At 52.9% G+C, this 16,003-nt stretch overlaps 1 protein-coding gene across 1 annotated transcript; it reads left to right on the top strand.

The window, feature by feature from the left end:
* Nucleotides 1-4,962: 4,962 nt before the first annotated feature.
* Nucleotides 4,963-12,396, top strand: NEURL3 (neuralized E3 ubiquitin protein ligase 3). The gene is made up of 4 exons (XM_017524123.2): nucleotides 4,963-5,193; nucleotides 9,154-9,639; nucleotides 10,618-10,689; nucleotides 11,643-12,396. Exons 1-4 carry the CDS (start codon nucleotides 5,166-5,168, stop codon nucleotides 11,843-11,845), a joined length of 789 nt encoding a protein of 262 aa, XP_017379612.1. The 5' UTR covers nucleotides 4,963-5,165; the 3' UTR covers nucleotides 11,846-12,396.
* The last annotated feature ends 3,607 nt before the right edge of the window (nucleotides 12,397-16,003 follow it).

Below are 16,003 nucleotides of genomic sequence, written 5' to 3' on the forward strand. Positions count from 1 at the left end.
TGAAATGCCTTTCATGCCTTTCTTGGCTGTTGAAATCCTATTTACCTTTCAGGGCTCAATTTTAATAATGCTTCTTCCATAAAACCTTCTCCCATTCCCTGGGCATAACAACCCACGACACCCCTGGTTTTCCCAGCCCTCTTGTAGCACTTGGCTCTTCCCTCACACACAGGCGGGAGCAGCCACGCCAGGCCTGGAAGTTGTGCCTCCCTTCCCCAGCTCACCTCTCTGACAGGCTCCCCATTCATGCCCAGTGGGCGCTCCCGTGCTGGAGGGGGCAGGACCCGGAGGGACGAAGGCCATGGAGGGGCCCGGCAGAATCAGGACCCAGGAGGACCGGAACAGGACCGAAGTGATAGCCCAGACCTATTAATAACTCTGGGCTGGTACTGTGCTACAGGCTAGCCTCCCTCTCCTCCCTCCCACCCCCAAGGCCCCGTGGGGGCTGCAGCTATTGACCCAGAGGGCTTAGTGGACCACCAGAGTTGTTGGGTGCTCGTGGGCAGGCCGACTTGGTGGCTGAGGGCGGCGCCCAGGACACAGGTGCGGCCCTGGCGTAGCCTTTGTGGCCCATTCCCTCGAGGGCATCAGGCCCTCGGTCAGTTCCGCTGCCGGCCACTGGGCGGCAGTGCTGGCCAAGCCCTCCGGCCTCCAGAGCTGGTCTTCCCAGGTGGAGTGGATGTTCCCTGCCTCACCAGCTCCGCCAGAATGATATTGTTAGGGCTGGTAGGGCTTAGCTAACATGCCACGAAGATGAGATTTACATATGATTTGAGGGTCCGACTGGAAGGATGTTTTCGTACGTCTACATACCTGTGTAACCACCACCCGATCAAGGTGCAGGACATTTCCAGCTTCCCTGCCGGTTGCTAACTCCCAAAGGGAGGCTTGTCCTGCTTCGAACACCACGGATGGGTTTTGCATGAACTTCTATGAATGGCAGCACGCGGTATTCTTTGCGTCTTTCCTCTTATCAGCCTCACGGGTGTGAAGTTTATCCACGTCGTTGCAGGCAGCAGTAATTTGTTTTCATTGCCACAGTATTCCATGGCGTGCATCTGTGGCAGTTTAGGATCTGCTGATGCGTGTGGGAAGTTGGGCCGGGAGCAGCCTCTGAGACAGAGATCAGGGACAGGGCTGCTTAGGCGGCAGCCCCGTGGAGTCGCAGGCCTGGACTGGGTGTGGGTGGGACAGCGGCCTCTGCCTCTGGGGAATGGGCCCTGCATTCCCCGGGATCTGAGCGGTGCAGCCCCCCCGACAGCGGACATTCGCTTGTTTCCAGGCTGGGGCTGTTGCGCAGAGCGCTGCTCTGCGCCAGCACACCTGGTTCACGTGCGTGGCGTCGCTGGGCCGTGAGGCTGGCGGACTGGTGCCTTGTGCAAAAGCTCCCAAAACACTGCCCTGTGTGGCCCCTCCACGCCCTGGCCTACCGCCCACAGCGCCCGCGGCCCTGATGTTCTGGGGCTGGTTTCTAGGCAGGGCAGCCCCTGCCCTCTCAGATTTCCGCCCGGCAGGGAACCGATGAGGGCAGGCAAGTGTCATAGGTAGGCGTCCCAGGGCCTTAATGGCAAGGCCTACGAGGGACCGGGCTGCCTGACAGTGCCCCAGGTTGGGCTGGGCTCCCGGTCCCGCTGGGCCGCAGGCTGGCGTGGGCGCCGGGCAGCCGTGGCTTCTTTGCCTGCCCCGCTCTTCCCGGAGCGCGGCCGGCATCTTGAGAGATAACCTGCTTGTAGGCGTGTGTAGTGATGGAGCTCTGGGCAAGCGAGGCCGCCTGCCACGGAGGGGTCCCGGTGAGGCGACCGTCACCCTGGGAGGCGGGTGTGTGGGAGCTGCGGTGTTGTGAGACTCGGCGCCGCTGACCTCCCTTTGGGGCGCCACTTCGGGCTTTGGGGGCTCCCAGGCCCTCGACGCCTCCTGCAGTACTGACCGCCGCCAGTAGGGGCTGCCGCGGTCCCGGCCCGGCGGAGGCCGCCCCGCGCCCCAGGGCCCAGGCCCGCCCCTCTCCGAGCAAAGGTTTGCCGCCGCCAGGGCTGGCGGCACTGGAGGGTAGGGGAGGGGAGGAGAGCGCAGGGGAAGTGGGGAAAAGGAGTAGTAGGGGAGGAGAGGGTAGTAGGGCGGGAGTGGGTAGTAAGGGCCCAGAACAGCAAGGCTGCGGGAGCTGTGGGCGGTCAGCCAGGGCGCCGAGGGGCCACACAGGGCGGGGGGAGGGGGTGGTAGCTGAGGAGGGGGTGGCAAGGGCAGGGGGTAGTAGGGGGGAGCGGTGGTGGGGGGAGGGGGTAGTAGGTGGGAGGCGGTGGTGGGGGGAGGGGGTAGTAGGGTGGGGTAGGGTAGGATAGGCAGCCTCCACCTCGCACTCAGCAGGCAGTTAGGCCTATCTACAAAGCTCCTGCTCTGCATCCGCACAGTCCAGTGGGGGAGACGTTCCTGATGGGGGGGCTGCTCCTAAGGGACCGAGTTCCCGCGGCGAGGGCCTTGGAAGCGGGCAAGGCACACGGTCACTGGCCACAATGCCTGGGCCAAATCCAGGCTTGTCATGTCCTGCCTGCTGAGCTGACCAAGCCACTTAACTATCGTGTACCTCAGTTTCCCCACTTATATAATGGAAATGATTACAATAAACAGAACCTTTTTGAGGAGCTGCCATGAGGACTATCAGGTAAGTTCTGGACTTAGAATGGTGGCATTTGGGCCAGGCACAGCAGTTCACACCTGTAATCCCAGCACTTTGTGAGGTCGAGGCGGGTGGATCACAAGGTCAAGAGATCAAGACTATCCTGGCCAACATGGTGTGTCTCTACTAAAAATACAAAAATTAGCTGGGCTCGGTGGCTTGCTGCCAGTAGTCCCAGCTACTCGGGAGACTGAGGCAGGAGAATCGCTTGAACCCAGGAGGAGGAGGTTGCAGTGAGCCAAGGTCACGCCACTGCATTCTAGCCTGGGCAACTCTCCAGCCTGGGCGACAGAGCGAGACTCCGTCTCAAAAAAAAAAAAAAAAAAAAAAAAAAAAATGGTAGCATTCTGCAGGGGAGGAAAAGTAGAATCTTTCCTCACCTGTGGCTGGGTTCATAGCTGGGACCCCCATAACAAAAGACAGGTCAGCAAGAGAAAAGCACACAAATTTATTTCATGCAAATTTTACATGGCATGGGACCTTCAGAAATGAAGACCCAAAGAAATGGGAACATCTGTATTTTTATGTGTTGGTTTCATGAAGAGTGGGCATCATGGAGAAGTGATTGGCTAAAGGGGGAAGGGGTAATAAACCGAGGAGAGTTGGCCAGCCCTGTTCAGATTCTCTTCTGTCCCCGAATCCTCAGCGGTAAGGATAGGCCTCATGGCCTCATGGCCTACTTCAGGGAATTTGGGCGAAGGGAAGGTGAGAGAGGTTTTCCTGCTTCTGCTGTTGTCTTAAGTGCCAAAGTGCCATATTTTGGGGTGGCATGCACTGAACCCTGGCAGTTTGTTCAATAAACAAACATGGAGTGTGTGGCAGGCATGCCTGTCCCTTGGATGTGAGGCCTTAGGCAGGCTTTAGCTCCTCAGAATGACCTGCCTTCCCCCCAGCTGCCCCTGGCCCAAGGTCCCGCTGATGGGACTACACCATCCCAGCCTGCTGGCTTTGGGCGGCCTGAGGGCCACAGCTTGCCGGGTAACTTATTAGACAGTCTGAGGCTCAGACTTAACTTCTCTGATAAGATGCCAAACATACCTCTCTTAAGAGAATGTGGTTTATCAACAAGGTGCGCCGCTCCAGCGCTCTGGGGAACGACCCAAGGCAGCCCACACTAATGTGGAGCACACACATGGCACCAGCCATCCCTTAGCTGAGTCCAGAGCAGTCACTGACTGTGGCCTTGATCTGGGGTCTTGGGAAGGGCTTAGCCCACAGGTTGAGGGTTAGGGCACTCACAAGGCTCCAAACCCACCAGGTGCTTGCCACCTAAAGTGGGGTCCACTTGGCCGGGTGCGGTGGCTCACACCTGGGGTCCCAGCACTTGGGGATGCTGAGATGGGAGGATTGCTTGAGGTCAGGAGATTGAAACCAGCCTGGGCCACATAGCTAGACCCTGTCTTTACAAAACCAAAAATATTAGGCGGGCATGTTGGAGTGTACCTGTGGTCCCAGCTACTCAGGAGGCTGAGGTGGAAGGATTGCTTGAGCCTGGGAGTTTGAGGTTGTAGTAGGCCATGATCATACGACTGCACTCTAGCCTGAGTGACAGCGAGACCCTGTCTCAAAAAAAAAAAAAGTTGAGTCCACATATCCTAGGTAGGGCCCCAGGCTTTCTGAGTCAATGCGTTTTAACATGATCCCCAGGAGATTTGAAAGCACATTGTGACGTGAGTGAGAAACACTAGGTTAGAGTAAGCTACCTTCCCTCCAGCCTCAGTTTCCCTAACAAAAATAAAAATGGAGGGGCCAGAATACCTTTGCCTTCTTTCCAGTGCTAACACATTGGGAGCTAGACTTTGGTGTGACAGTCTGTGGGCCTATTTGCATTTTGTGGTGGTTCTGGGAAAGTGGAATTCCAGCTCTAGTAAGGCTGGAGGGACCACCAGTTCCTCTCCTCTTCTGTCTGCTTTATCCCTCCTCTCTGTTGGAGGGGCACAACTTCGCAGGCCCTGGGATGCAGCAAATGCAATTCAGTTGCTTCAGCAACATAGATTACTCAGTCTTCTGTGTGCCAGGGTCTCTGCAGCAGTGAATCTCCACCCTGGCTGCACATCAGAATCATCTGGGTTGCTTTGTAAACTCCACATACCTGGGTTCCACCCCAGGCCAGTGGAACCAGAGCCTTTGGGGGCGGGGCTGGGCTTAGGTATTTATTAACATCCTCGGACCATTACAATGCACAGCCAGCTTGACATTGGTCAGAAGTGAGAGAGACGGCTACCGTAAAAAATTCCCAGGCGTGTCCCCAGTCCCTGTTTCCTTCTTTTAGGCTGGCCAGCTACAGCAGGTCTGGCTGCAAGTCAGGAGAAATCATCGGGAAATCCCCTGGATATAGTAACTCATGACAGCACCATCGAATTAATCATCAACCTTGTAACGTGATCTCTGGCCATAAAAAGCAGACCTGCTGAATCTTTGGAAACCTGTCCACTGGCCTTCTCTAGGCAGTTCCTTCTAGACTTGGGGACCTGTGCCCGAGGACCTTGGACTGATGGGTGCCCAGCTCTGCTTCGAGGCCAGTAAGTAGACCTCCTGTGAGGCCAGAGCTTGGTCTCTGGACCGGGGGTACAGGTAGTGCAGGGCGCTCTGTGTCACTGCCGGAGTAGAGGTGTGGTCAGCGTAAAGTTTAGGGGGCTGGTGGGGTCCCAGTTCTGCCAAGTTGAGCTGTGGGCTTCAGTTTCCACATCTGCAGTCTAGGACAACGCCTGTTGGCCTATAGGGATCTTTATCAAATCAAATGCACAAATCAAAAGAATGATAGGCACAAAGGTTCTCTGAGAGCCTCACCTGAAGCCACAGGTGTCCCTTACTGGAAGGGCCATGTGCGGATGGGAGATGGAGGACCTGGTCTTTGAGCACCAGCAACTGGAATTGTGCGTCTCTAGACCTGCCCTCCCAGGTAAAAAGCTGGAAGCCTGGGCTCAGGGCCCTCAGTCCCCTGGTGGGCACCACAGGCTCACAGACCAGCACCTAGATGTGCCCAGAGCCACTAATGCTGTCACAGTAACTGTGTTTGGCAGGGAAATGACGGGCCTTAAAGGAGGTGGCGTGGGAGTGCGGATCCCCCACTTTCTGGCTGCAAAAACATGGATGACTAGCACAGCCTTCCCAAGCTCTGAGGACTTTCCCCAAGGTGGAATGAGGCGGAAAAGAGGCTGCAAAGTGCTTAGGGGTGCCTGGCACTCCAAAATGCTTGATGCCTGGAGGAGTGGTGAGGATGGAGATCCCTAAATGCTCTTGCTGAGCAAGTGGGTGCCCCTGCCCCACTCAAATTCCAAGAGCTTAGAGAATCTGGAATGTTGTGGAGTAGAGATACCCCAAAGGCCCTGTTTTGCCGGCAGGCAGTCCACCCTCAGCAATGGGGACCCCAGGGCAGGTGGAGTAATTGGAGAGATCCCCCATGGGCAGGGCACTCTGCTTCTCTGAGCTCAGGGTCCTGCCTGAAAATGGAACCCATAGAAAGAGCAACCGCCTCTGAGTGTGAGGGTGCTTGGGCACTGGGGTGATCTGAGCCGTGTGCTAGCCCAGCTGCTGAGGAGAGGCCTGCTTGGAGAGCCACACATGGCCTATGCCCACCTCCACCACTCCCCACCCTGGGAGTAGGGTGTCCCAGGCTGCCCGGGTCAAAGGGTGGGAGGACCCCTGCAGGCCTCATGGAAGGAGTCAGGTGGAGTGGAGGTGTCGATCACATCTGTCAGGCCACCCAGATCCTGCTCCAGACCCAGGCACAGAGCCCTGCCTGAAGTAGGTAGACTTGGTCCCTGCAGGCCCTTGCCAGGCTGGCGGGGTGAGAGTGGGTTTCAACCCCACTTAGCCTTGGTGGTGCACATTGAATAGCCAAGGTGACCATATAGACAGACCAAGAGTCTTCCTAGACAAGAGGCTGTGCCCTAAGGGACCTTTCACTCCCCTGCCAGGTGGGGGTGGAGTGGAGGGGAAGGGGGCTGATGGAGGTAGGGGGCGGAGCCTGAGTGAGCAGTACAGAGGAGACTGCTCAGGTGCTCTGGCCTCTAGTGACCTGCTCAGCCACCCCGTCCTCTCAGCACCTACCAACCCCGGTGACATGAGGACTTAGCTCCACACAGGGCTGCTGCGAAGGCTTCCGAGGCAGGGAGCGGGAAGCTTTGCAAACTGTCAAATTCTCCTCCAAGGCAAGGCCTGCTTCTCACGGGCTCCCAGGGCCTCTTGTACCCTCAAGGCCATTCTGGGGGAGTTCCCATCCTCCCTGGACTGCCTCCAGTTAGCCAGTTCCCTACTCCCTCCAGGAAGTGGATGGACCAGTGAGGTCACCTCCTATCCTCCACCCCTCCCTGCCCCCAGAACCAGTCCTGCATAGAGCCAGCCTATGTCCCAGGCACCTGCCTAGAGGGTGGGGTGGAAACTCCATCCCCAACCACGACGGGCTCATCTCTGCTGGTTCCATCGAGGCCCATGGTGCAGAGCACGACAGGGGTCCAGCTCCCCTGACCCAACGGGTGCCCCTTTCCCTGTAGGGGCTGCATGGGTGAGACTGGGAGAACTCATGGACGCTAGTTCTGCCCCTGATTGCTGTGGGGCAGGGCTGGCAACTTGCCCACCATCTGCCTCTCAGGATGGCAGCAGGATTGGGTATGGTAGTTCGTGGAGAGGTCTTGGATGCCAGCCACCATCTCTGGCATGGCCCCTTGTCCAGGGCCATTGCTTGGGTCTCTTGCCAAGCCTACTCCAGGGCTTCTCTCCAGTTCCCATCTCAGGGATGGGCCGTGACTCAGCTGAAGGGCTGGCCTCTGCCCTCCTAGATTGTGGCAGGTTATGCCAAGAGCCCCTGCCTGCCCTGGCACCCCAGCCCCATGCCTGGCCAGGCAGGCAGTGAACAGGACTCCAGACAGGTGTCCCAGGATGCCTGGTCTTGCTGGAAATGCACATCACTGCTGTTTGTGGGTGAGGAGGCTATGCACCGGAGAGCAGTAACCTGCCTGGGCCAGCAGCAGGGCAGGTCTGGAATGGGGGTGTCAGCCATGGCCCAGCTGGTGCCTCACTGCCCTCCATGGAGCAGCCTCAACCATGGGTACAAGGACAGGTTCACTGATGTCAGGGCCCCCAGCCTGGCTCCAGCTGTCCATGGGTGCTGCTCCAGGACTTCTTGCCTAGGTGCAGCCTTGAGGCACTGGAACTGGGCAGGCCTGCCGGGATGGGAGGGGGCGGGGGAGGATGAGTGCATCACGGGAAGGCATGGGTAGGGCGCGGGCGAGGGGTGGATGTGGATACACTGGGCTCTGTGAGAGTCCCAAGGCCACAGTGAGAGCTGGTCCCTAATCCTGGGGAAAGGTCACTTCAGGTAGGCTTACCTTTGGCCTGTGGAAGTCAGAGACAGAGTCACTCACCACAAAGGTGTCCTGGTGCCTGATCAGATGGAGCCTCCTGGCCCTGGGCTCCGATAGAAGGTGTAAACCTGTATGTGGTCAGAGTGCCTGCCTTGCCAGGGGAGTATGACCTGATCTGGGAGGGGAGTGGCCTTGCTCCTGTAGGTTGGGGTCTAGCTCAAATTCTAATTGATTTCACCTTTTAATTTTCAACAGCAAGCAGCCAGCCAGCCTCCTTCCCCCAGCCCAGAAAGAGCAAGGCCAGGAAGGGAGGGGCAGGGCCAGCTAAGGCAGTTGTGGGGTAGGAAGCCCTGCCAGCTTCCTGCAGGCTGAGTGGAGAGGAAGGGCTGCTCAGTGAGGTGATTTCCCCGTCTGACCACCAGGCAGAGTCCTGTATGTGGGAAGTCCCCTGGTTTCAGAGCCCATGCCAGAGCCGGGCTGGACCCCACCTAGGATTCTGAGGGGCTAGCCTGGGACTCCCTCTTGAGCCTGCATCCACACCCTGGGGGGAGCAGCCAGACCCCTTTCTCTCCCAGGACAAGGACGACTCCATTACTGGGGGCCATGGCCTTCACAGGTGATGCAGTTCTCCATGGGAAAGCCAGAGAGACAAACAGAGAAGGAACAGCAGATGGTCTCCCAGGGCGGACCACAGTCAGCAAATCAGTCTGTCTCCTCTTCCGTTATTTTTAGGTGCATGTAGAATAAATGTATGGGCTGGGCACAGTGGCTCATACCTGTAATCCTAGCGCTTTGGGAGGCAGAGGCAGGAGGATCACTTGAGGCCAAGAATTCAAGAGCAGCCTGGGCATCACAGCAAGAACTCATCTCTGAAACAAAAACAAAAACCCCAAAAATGTGTATAACAAACGCATAGATATGTATGCCTGACTAACCCTCATCTTTCTGTTGAACAATGATAACCATTACTAGATTGGTCGCAGGCAGATCACAAATAGGCATCAGTTCCTATAGTTTTCACAATATCCCTACAGGAACGAGAGAGGTGGAAGTTGTCCCTAGGGGAAGGTCAAAGTGGTTCCGAGGTGTGGGGGCCTCTGAGATACTGGGGGCTCCCTGGGGAGCTGGTGGGTCTAGACCCAGTCAGCACTGACACTCTCCATCCCCAACCCACAGACGCCAAGTCTCCCCGAGACGCACTTCGCTTCCATGCCGAGGCCAAAGGCACACAAGTGCGTCTGGACACGAGTGGCTGCACCGCACACAGGCGAGCCACGTTCCATGATGGCATCGTGTTCAGCCAGCGGCCGGTGCGCCTAGGCGAGCGCGTGTCGCTGCGCGTGCTGCGGGAGGAGCATGGCTGGTGCGGCGGCCTCCGCGTGGGCTTCACGCGCCTGGACCCCGCATGCGTTTCCGCGCCCAGCCTGCCACCCTTCATGTGCCCGGACCTGGAGAAGCAGACCCCGACTTGGGCAGCCATGCTGCCCGAGGGCTGCGCGCTTGCGGGGGACGTGGTCCGCTTCTGGGTGGACCGCCGCGGCCGCCTCTTCGCCAAGGTCAACGCCGGCTGCCGGATCCTACTGCGCGAGGGTGTACCAGTGGGCGCCCCGCTCTGGGCCGTGATGGACGTGTACGGGACCACCAAGGCCATCGAGCTGCTGGGTGAGGCGACCGTGGGGACCCTGCAGGGGAGGTGGGGAGATGGGAGCTCCAGTGGCACCCCACACCAATCTAGAGCCACAGGAAGAAGGTTCACATTCAGCCCCTGTCCAGTGTTAGCTGTGAAGTTGGGCACTGGAGACATCAGATAGACAAGGCCCAGTCGTAGGGAGGGCAGTCTTGTCCCTAAGAATGATGAGTAGATAGGACCAACACTCCTACCATCTGTTAACCCAAACATCTGCTAAAATGTCCACCTCCTTTTACAAAGAAAGAAACATTTGGGCTGGGCTTTGCAGTCTAAATAGGAGTTCACTAGAGACAAAAGTGGCAAGCAAAGGGAACACACAGGTGGGGCTAGAGGTGTGCATGGAGAGTGCCTGCAGGGAGAAAGCTGAGTTTCTCAGTCAGTGGGTGGGGAAAGGAGAGCCATCCCTCTAGCCACCCCATAGGCAAGTAGATTTCAGGGAAGCACAGAGAGACAATACCCATAACAAGAAATATTGGCATTCCTGGGCTCGGTGGTGGTCCACTCCCTCCCTCCTGCAAGCAGATTTGCTAAAATCGTTTATTTGCCACAGCTGCCAGCACCTCACACCTGGAGCACCCGATTTGCTGGGTCTGGAGTGGGACCCCAGAACCTGTGTTTGTCCAGGCTCTTGGGGGATGGTGATGCCCATCTGGGTTGGGAATGTGGCTTGGCCAAGGGTCTCCATTCAGGCAGCAGCTGGAGGGCAAAGAAGAAGGGCCTGGAGGACGGGTGGCACAGGAGGAAGAATCTGCAGCCCCACGGATTCTCAGATTCTCAGCTGGGTTAAGCTGGGGAAGGGATGACCAGTACAGGGTCTTAAAATTTGGGAATAGGGGCTCAGCATTGTAACCCAGGAAAGAAGGGAGACTGGACACTTTGCTGTGGGGCCAGGAGCGGGATGGGGCACCTGGAGTTGCAGTCCTGGACATAAGTGTCTCTCTCTGCCTCAGATCCCACAGACAGCTGGCTCCCGACAGCCATGTTGTGGGACCTCAGCAGCAAGACTGTGCCTGAGCCAGAAGGTGAGTGCCTTCCCAAGCACCAAGGACTCCCCAGGAATCCAGCACCTGGAGTAGGGAGGGAAGCCCCATGCCCTGGTTGTTCATTCAAGTCTGTCATAGGCTTTGGGTCAAAAGATTTGGCTCTGCCTACTGGAAAGCTAAAAGCAACCTGGCAGCTCTACCTGCAAGAGCATTGGCCCATTCTGTGAGTTATAAGAGCACATTCATGAACAGACAGTGTTATTTTGTTCTTGCTTTAAAAAGTCATCCACATTCATTGTAAATGCTTTGCCAATGGAAATAAAGATGAAAGGATAGGTGGGGTGCAGTGGCTCCTATACTTTGGGAGGCTGAGGCAGGAGGATGGCTTGAGCCCAGGAGTTTGAGACCAGCCTGGACAACATGGCAAAACTCTGTCTCTATAAAAAGTACAAAAATTAGCTGGGTGCAGTCATGCATGCCTGTGTTCCCAGCTACTTGGGAGGCTGAGGTGGAAGGATCACTTCAGCCCAGCTGGTTGAGGCTGCAGCAAGCTGTGATCACTTCAGCCTGGGTGACAGAGTGAGACTGTCTGTAAAAAATAAAAAAAGATTAAAGAATAAAGAGGAAAGTAAAAAAAAAAAGAAATCACCCATTACCTCTTGGGTGGATTTCTTCCCAGTATTTTTGGTCATTAATATAGACATGTGTATACATGGGGACTTGTCTGTGCTCTGTTTTCCTTTTCTCTAATTGGAATTTGATTTTATACACACACATGCGTGCATACACACACACACACACACACACACACACACACACATTATGGCTTTCTTCCCCTTTTTTTTCACTTGATTACACGGTAAGCATTTTCTCACTAGGTGATATTCTTCAAAATACAGCTGCATTTCTCTGTCATTCTCTGTGGTCACATTGTAAGTGGTTTGCCCACCCCTTCCCCCACGTGCCCTGACCTGTGTTGTCTTCTCTCCCAGCCATACCAGGAGAGGAGTGTGCCATCTGCTTCTGTCACGCTGCCAACACCTGCCTTGTGCCCTGTGGCCACACACACTTCTGCAGCTACTGTGCCTGGCGGGTCTTCAGGGATACGGCCAAGTGCCCTGTGTGCCGCTGGCAGATAGAGGCGGTAGCCCCTGCATGGGGTTCTCCTGCTCTGAGGACTGAGGAGGGCTCATGAGAGAAGGAGGCTTCCCGATGTGAGTGGCTGCCTGGGACTAGATCTGAGTCCAGCCCCTGCAGAGGGAGGAGGTGCAGCCCTGCCTTCTTTCTGGGGAAGAGTCAGAAGGGAACATCAGAAACAGGGCTGCTCCCTCCACCTGTTTCCCAACAGGATTGCAAGGAAAAACCCCTCTTTCTGTCCACGCCAGAACTATCCTTCTGATGGGGTGCTTTGTTTAGAGATGGGGTGGCCCAATCCTGTGCTTTACAGTGGAGGGAGTTCAGGTATCTGTTGTGTCTGGTGAAGCGCTGTACCTCCTGGGGTATTGAAGAACTGGACTTGAAGCAGGAGGTATCTGCATGGAATGTGTAAAGTTCCACATGGAAGCTGCGTTGCCTCCCACAAGTCCCCAGTAGGGTGGATGTGTAGTTGCCTGCCCTGCCTACCTTTCAGGGTTGTCGTGAGGTCTCAGTGAGACCATGCATCTGAAGATGATTTAAAACATGAAAGTGTATTGTTGTCACTGTGGTAATTTCCGAGATATCAAAATAAAGTTTGCCTTTCCTAAATGATTTTGCAGTGACTATGTCCCCTTGCTTGCAGTCTGGGAGTGGGATAGGAGTGTGGGCTGCTCAGGCTGATGCAGCATTTGGGGACACGCCGTTCTTTCTTCCCCACACTGGGCTTGTAGGTGGCCTGGGTGGGGCTCTGGGCACTCAGGACCATGGTTCGAGCACATGAAGGGGGTGGTCTTATAATCCCAATCCTCAAGTCCCAACCACCCTTTCCCTTGTCACCCTTAATTTTGGGGCACTGTCTGGAGGCTCTGGCCCCTGACTGGAGGCAGGAGTTGACCTGGGATCCCACCTCAGAAGGTGTCTGGCAGGGGTAAGCTGTGCCTGTAACTTTGCTCTTGTTCCCTTCTCTGTGGCCAGTGGGGAGGCAACTCCTAGAGAAGAGGGGTATATGAAGGGGATCTGAACCTATTGTGCTCAAAATTGAAAGTGCGGGCACCTCCACAGACTGCCTTTCTGCCCACCACGTAGACAAACAGGGGGTCAGGAGGCTGGATTTGATGACACCTGAGTACTTTTCACTCTGGAGTAAGATCCCCTCACTATCATTCACAAATGCTCTGACTTGGGGCATGTGAGTTGACCTCTGTGAGCCTCAGTTTCATCATCTGTAAAATGGATAATTTTCTTGTTGGTAAGTTGTGAGGAACATGAATATGCAACTTGTAACTTGGAAGAAAGACTAAAAAATGGCAGCACCCTTTCCCTGGAAAAGGCATCTGCCAGGGGTGGGTCCCAAGAATGTACTGGATCCGTTGTCAAGGACCTCATGAGAGACCTGGCAGCCCATTGACTTTTACCAAGGGGTTCCAATCACCCCAATACTTTGAAATGACTCTGTGGGTCCTAAAGCAAGTTTTTTCATCCTTTAAGTGTCTTCTTTTTCCCTTCTGTGCCCAGATAGCTTCAGTGTGAGGGCAGTACTTTAATCCCAATTCCAGTGAACACTACCTTATTAGGTAACATCTAGCAAGACTGATTTTAGAAAAGATCTCTAACCAGAGGTGGGCCTTCTGGAATGGAGCAGTAAGGACCTCTGTAAACCCATTCTTCCGTAAAACAACAAAAATACTGGCAAATTACCAAAATCAACTTTTTCAGAGCTCTAGAAATTAACCAGAGGCTACTGATAATCTGAAGGATGCTTATCCGAGATGAACTCCTGTGCTTTGGCAAGAACAGCGGGGTTTGTGGTGCTAGCTTTTCCCATCCCTCTGCCTCCAGCTCCACAGTAGCCTTGAAAACCAGCAGCCTTGAAGCCTCTCAGGGTGGATCGACAGACTTAGTTGGGAGTTCCTCAGAAAGCTCCATCCCTACACTATTGTCACTATCTGACCTACATCTTCATTCTCTGGAAAAGTTTCATTTACAGGGCGTGTCATTCTTTAACCCTACTTGGGACCCTCTCCATGAGAAATCCCTATCCCTGGGACATTTGCCAAACATAATCAGTTTCAACTGTTTTACATCACAGCTGCCTAAGTCTGTGACACTAGTTGAGGCAAACAAGAGGCTGGCCAGAGATTTAAAAGGAAGATCTGTGAAATGAGATGTCTGCAGAGAACTTTGAAAGTTATGATATACTCCAGGGGATCTACAAGGCTGTCCACATGCTCAGGAAAGACCTAAGAGGGCTCCAATTTCTCACTTTGGCTGACCTTGAGGCCCTGTACAAGTAGGAAGTGAAGGGTAAGACTGAGTTAGAAGCTGCCTGAGCACTGAAGGTGTGCCTGAACCCACAAACAGAGCTCCTTGTCAACAGGTTTACTAGCTCAAGGCATTTAAGGAAATCTCTGTCCAATCATTAGCTGACCACTAAGCTAACTGAAAAGAGACTTCAGGGAATATAGACTTTACAGAATTAGTCCAGGAAAGTGAGAAAAAAACAAAAACAAAAAACAACAACAACAACAACAACAACAACAAAATCCCCACAGAAACAGCAGCAACAAACTGGCAATGACAACAAGCCCTGCAGGGGTGAGTGTCTGATTTTTAGGGTTTCCAAATTATATTATATTACCTAAAAAGCTCTAGTATTTTTAAGAAAAATTATGAGATCTGCAAAGAAATAGGAAAGTATGGCCTATACACAGGAAAAAAAAAATCAGTCACTAGAAACTGTCCCTGAGAGAGCCTTATACTGGATTTTCTAGACAAAACCTTTAAGCTAGCTATTATGAATATGTTCCATGAGCTAAAATAAGCCATGTCTAAAAATTATTTTTAAGTGTGTCAATAATGTCTCACCAAATACAGAATATCAATATATCAGAAAGATGAAAAGTTATTTAAAAACCAACCAAATAGAAAATCTGGAGTTAGAAAGTACAATACTTGAAGTAAAAAATTCACTAGACGGGTCCAATAGCAGATTTAGGCTGGCAGGAGAAAGGATCAATGAACTTGAAGACAGGTTAATAGAGATAATTATGATTTAATCTGAGGTATAGAAGGAAAAAAGAATGAACAAAGCCCTAGAGACCTATGGGACACTGTCAAATGCACCAACATATATGTAAAGGGAGTACCAGAAGGAGAAGAGGGAGATAAAGGAAAAGAAAGAAATTACAGATATAAAGTCCAAAGAGTCTTTAAATTTTCTAGAAGGATATATGTATTATATTATACAAATATAATATATTATTATATTAGTAGAGATGGAGTTTCACCTTGTTGGCCTAGCTGGTCTCAAACTCTTGACTTCACGTAATTCACCCACCTCGACCTCACAAAGTGCTGGAATTACAGGCGTGAGCCACTGCACCTGGCCAATTTTCTGAAAATATTAATCTATACATCCAAGAAGCTCAATGAATTCCAAGTTAGATTACTTAAAAGGTTGTTCTCACTCTAATGTGTTACTCTGCCTCCACCCTAAGAAGAATAAACTGAAAGAGATCCACACATAGTCCAATTGTCAAAAACCAAAGACAATGAGATCTTTAAAGCAGTGAGGAAAAATCACTTAATTGCATACAAGTTATCCTCAATAACAACTGACTTCTCATCAGAAATCATGGGGACCAGAAGTCAGTGAAATGATATAAGTACTGGAGGAAAAGGACTGTGAACCAAAAATTCTGTATCCAGCAAAACTGTCCTTCAAAAGTAAAGAAGAAATTAAGATATTCCCAGATAAACAAACATAGAGAATTAATTGCTAGTACGTGTGCTCTATGAGAAACGCAGGATTCCTTAAGATTGAAGTGAAAGGAATGATCTCTAACATTTCTCTAATTTTATAGATAGGAAAACTGAGGGGCAGGTAAAAGGAATCATCTTATAAATGATGGGCTAACATTCTCATTATAACTACACTGAGCTATCATTTCTTCATTCATCAAATTAATTCCAAGAACAATGAAATATCTGACTCTAGGAGGTATCCTAGTATGATCACAGACTTGTCTATGTCCTTGGGAGCAACATTGGGGAATAAATAATTGTATTCAATGTAGTAAGTGTTAGGATAGTCTATACTAAGAGCTTTTCAACTTCCATTTCAAGATGGTAGACTGAGCACATGTAGTTGTTTCCTTTTATTCCAAGTCTCTATAAATTGCTCAGAATGATTTAAACAAACATATTTCTTCCCTAT

Source organism: Cebus imitator, unplaced genomic scaffold (assembly GCF_001604975.1).
Source record: "Cebus imitator isolate Cc_AM_T3 unplaced genomic scaffold, Cebus_imitator-1.0 Scaffold31, whole genome shotgun sequence".
In the NCBI taxonomy this organism is placed as follows: Eukaryota; Metazoa; Chordata; class Mammalia; order Primates; family Cebidae; genus Cebus; species Cebus imitator.

Excerpts from the sequence above, each read along its gene's own strand:
- NEURL3 (XM_017524123.2), top strand. The coding sequence starts at position 5,166 with ATGGGTGCCCAGCTCTGCTTCGAGGCCA. Across the intron at positions 5,194-9,153 it reads CCAGCTCTGCTTCGAGGCCA|ACGCCAAGTCTCCCCGAGAC; the intron begins GTAAGTAGACCT and ends CCCAACCCACAG. Across the intron at positions 9,640-10,617 it reads CAAGGCCATCGAGCTGCTGG|ATCCCACAGACAGCTGGCTC; the intron begins GTGAGGCGACCG and ends TCTCTGCCTCAG.